This window comes from Habropoda laboriosa, unplaced genomic scaffold (genome assembly GCF_001263275.1).
Source record: "Habropoda laboriosa isolate 0110345459 unplaced genomic scaffold, ASM126327v1 scaffold54, whole genome shotgun sequence".
NCBI lineage: Eukaryota > Metazoa > Arthropoda > Insecta > Hymenoptera > Apidae > Habropoda > Habropoda laboriosa.
In genome coordinates this window covers 104,036-107,601 of record NW_017100156.1, presented here as the reverse complement: position 1 = coordinate 107,601, position 3,566 = coordinate 104,036, and the positions used below count along the sequence as shown (strand labels likewise).

Sequence of the window (3,566 nt, the reverse complement as noted above, 5' to 3'; positions counted from 1 at the left end):
TAACAAATTTTATCGTTAAATTTCATAAACTTCTCTACTGTCAATTCAATGTGGTAATCTTCGAATGAATATTTGATGCATTACTGTATGTAATATAACATTTTTAATATGTAAATACAATAATAACAAAAACTAATTGTAATATTTTACACTTACCTTTGTTTTAAACTTTTGTATGAAAACGAGAAATTCTTAGACAAGTGCAATTCTACGTTTTCATCGCACCAATTAACAATCGTGCATGACTAAGTAAAATTGTCAATGGAAGAACTTGAAAAATTCCTAACTAGGGTTTTTCTTTAAGAAACTCACAACAATTAAATTTATTATAAAAAATTGCGACTGCAATATTTTCAATTTTCATTAAAATTATTCTAAGTATTTTAAGTTTTTAATTTCTTACATGTAAAATACAAAATATATTATAAAGTAAGTGCTAGTAAACAAAGATAATTATTAGAAGTGAGCATCCTCTTTACATAAATTTTATGAACAATTTACATTTATATGTTCTGATTTAAGGATACATAAATTTTTGTATACTAAATCTCATCGATCTTTGTCGAAATCCTAGAACCAACACAAACGCACAGTGACTATGGTTTTATGTGAAATGGAATCATGCACTATTCACCACCGTAAGTACATTTTGTATGCCATTCGCCATCGTATGCATCGTACGCCATTTCACATAAAACCACCAACGTGCGTTTGGGTTAGTTCTAGGGATTTGGCAAAGATCAATGAGCCTCATTGTATACTTTCTACTCTATGAATTATTCACTTTTTCATAATATGGAAATTTTTGTGTAGATGGCGCAATCTATAGTTTCTGCAATTTGCGTACCATTGCCCATCTAAATGTATAGTTAAGTCAATGGACTAAAAAAGGATTAGTGGACATGAGATAACCTCGATAATAAATAATACAATATTTTTAATTATGATGATGTAAATACTTGAGCTAGAGTAAATCCAAGTATTTTATTTATTAGTTTTTGTGTCATACTGTGTCATGAATTTAAGTAAAAGTGAAAAGCTGCTGGCCGCTAAGAAAAAGGTATGTTTTGAAACATTGACAGTTACTTAAATATTTTTCGTTTTACTTTTATAAAGAAATTACATTTGTAATGCTGCTTTAAAAGTATAGTAATGTTTTATATTACTTATATTTTTGTATTCCCAAATTTCTAAACGTTCAAATTACATTAGGTGTCAAACGTTTAATTTTAGCAATTTGTTGTTAATGGTGAATTTTTTTTTGTATGCAGTATTTACTTTTATTTGATAAATAATTTGAAAAATGTTATTGAGTTATTAATCTATGGAATATTATTTTTTATTGTGTTTCATAAAATTTTTAATTTTGTCAGCTCAGGGAATTTCAGTTGAATAAAATGATGCAGGATGATTCTGCTAAACAAAGCCATCCTCCCATAGATTTATCATCTTCTCAGGTAAAACAGATTTATTGTGTTACAATATTCACTTTTAAGATTGTTATATTTAAAATGACATTTATCTTTAATTACATTCTCAATTTTAATTTATTTAATTTACAGTGCCAAAATGCAGAAACTAATAAATTGAACATAGAAGTTACAAATAATACATCTACTATAAAAACTTCTGAAAACAACATACATACATTTGAGCAAGATTTTCAAATAAATGAAGTAGTGTCCACAGATTCAGGGATAATTGCAGAAAACATTATAAATCATGAAAAATTGCAGAACTCTTTAAACAATACTACCAAATTAACACAAGATATGCAAGAAATGAATTTAAAACTAGAATTGGAAAAAAAAATAGATTTAAATGATTTTCCAAAAGTGCAAAAGGAACATCTCTTGGAAATGGCTTCTGCAGTTGCAGATGTGTTGACAAATGAACCTGAACATACAGAAACATCCTTAGATAGTGATTTAATGTGTCGTAACCAATTTTTAAGTTCCTACTTGGAAGAGCAGAGAAAAATGATTAATGATTTACATATAGAACTTAGTAATGCTGTAAGTGTGTATATATGTATATAAATGTTTAATAATTTATGCAAGTTATTCAAATTATAAATTTTTAGTAATTAATATAAAAACATAATTTTTGTCAACAAATATAAAAACTTGATATTCTAAAAGTATATTTTATAAATAACTTTCTTTTATTAACTTAGCATAGCAGAGTTTCAGAGTTAGAAACCAATTTAGAAGCAAAAGAAACAGAATTTCAAGCGCAACTAGCGCGAGAAGTAAATCCTTTAAAAGAACAGCTTCAAGTTCATACTCAAACAACTGGAATTCTAATAGCAGAAAAAGCAGAGCTTTCTGCTGCTCTTAGTCAAGCTCAACAAAGTGTCAGACAAAGTTCTGGTTTGTTTTTTAATTTAGTTATGTTATTAAACATATAGCAATTATAAATTTTTATTAAGTAAAAAATGCACTTATTTAGAAGAAGCTAAGGAAATGATGGGGAAATTAAAAAATTCACAAATTCGTATAGTTGAATTAGAAAAAGAAATGTCTGTTACAAAAAATAGTAATGAAGATTTGAAAAAAAGTTTTCATCAATTACAAAATGAATATGATTCCCTCGATAAAAAATTTTTTGAATTAAAGAAGGAAAAGGAAGATTCAAATTTAGAAGTATCAGAATTAAAACAAAAATTAAATTTGAAAAAAACAGAATTAATTGCTGTCCAGCAAGAACTTCAAGAGAAAACAGCATTACTTTCATTAAGTGAACTTAGAATACAGCAGGTAATCTATACATATATTATTTGTGAAAATATGTATGATTTGCACTGTGTTTATTTTTATAGATGAAGGGTGCTACACCAACAGAAGAAGAAAAACATGCAGTAATTCTTTTGGAACAAGAATTGGCACAAACTAAGGAATCTCTAAAAGTTGTTAATACTGAAAAAGATGAAGCCAATAAACAATATCAGAATTATGTTAAACAATTGGATGCACAGCAAACTAAATTGTTAGATGAGGTATGTTTATATTTTATGAAATTTTTAAAAGTAATGTAAACTGAGAAGAATATTACTTTTCTTAATGTATAAGAAATTTAATCTGTGGAGAAAAATCTACTTATAAAATTGGGAAAACTATGTGTAAACTTATGTTAGTAAATGTTTTATTTTCTTAATAGATAAAAGTACAGAAAATGACTATAGAAGATTTGCAAGAAAAAGAACAAAGTTATGTGCAAAGACTATCAGAACTTGAGCAATTGCTGCAGCAAGAAAAAGAAAAAGTTGAAAATCTGTTGCCTTTACGAGATCGTAAAGATCAATTGGATAATCTGTTGAAAAATATAGATGAACTCACATTGGAACAAGAAAAACTTCATATTATATTATCTGAAAAAGTAACCTTTTTTATTAATTCGAGTATTACAAATTAATTGAGGGTTATTTAAAATTTCATGAATTTATTAATTAATTGTAACTAGGGATTTCATATTTTGAAACTTATGTTAAGAAACATCAATAAATTACACTAGTATGGTTTAAATATGAAATAATATTATAAATTAAAATATTAAAAATTTCTTTT

At 26.1% G+C, this 3,566-nt stretch overlaps 2 protein-coding genes across 2 annotated transcripts in view; one reads left to right on the top strand and one right to left on the bottom strand.

Annotated features, from left to right (window-relative positions):
* Positions 1-220, bottom strand: part of LOC108576735 (probable 26S proteasome non-ATPase regulatory subunit 3) — a 1,996-nt gene extending 1,776 nt beyond the window's left edge. Inside the window, exon 1 of the mRNA XM_017939793.1 lies at positions 157-220. The gene's annotated coding sequence lies outside the window, so the exon portion shown is untranslated. The remainder of the gene's footprint in view (positions 1-156) is intronic.
* Positions 221-898: 678 nt separating this feature from the next.
* Positions 899-3,566, top strand: part of LOC108576772 (golgin subfamily A member 2-like) — a 4,349-nt gene continuing 1,681 nt past the window's right edge. The window contains exons 1-7 of the mRNA XM_017939833.1: positions 899-1,060; positions 1,374-1,457; positions 1,563-2,015; positions 2,177-2,372; positions 2,452-2,759; positions 2,822-2,998; positions 3,160-3,378. Of these exons, the coding sequence (XP_017795322.1) occupies positions 1,016-1,060; positions 1,374-1,457; positions 1,563-2,015; positions 2,177-2,372; positions 2,452-2,759; positions 2,822-2,998; positions 3,160-3,378 (1,482 nt within the window). The 5' untranslated portion in view covers positions 899-1,015. The remainder of the gene's footprint in view (positions 1,061-1,373; positions 1,458-1,562; positions 2,016-2,176; positions 2,373-2,451; positions 2,760-2,821; positions 2,999-3,159; positions 3,379-3,566) is intronic.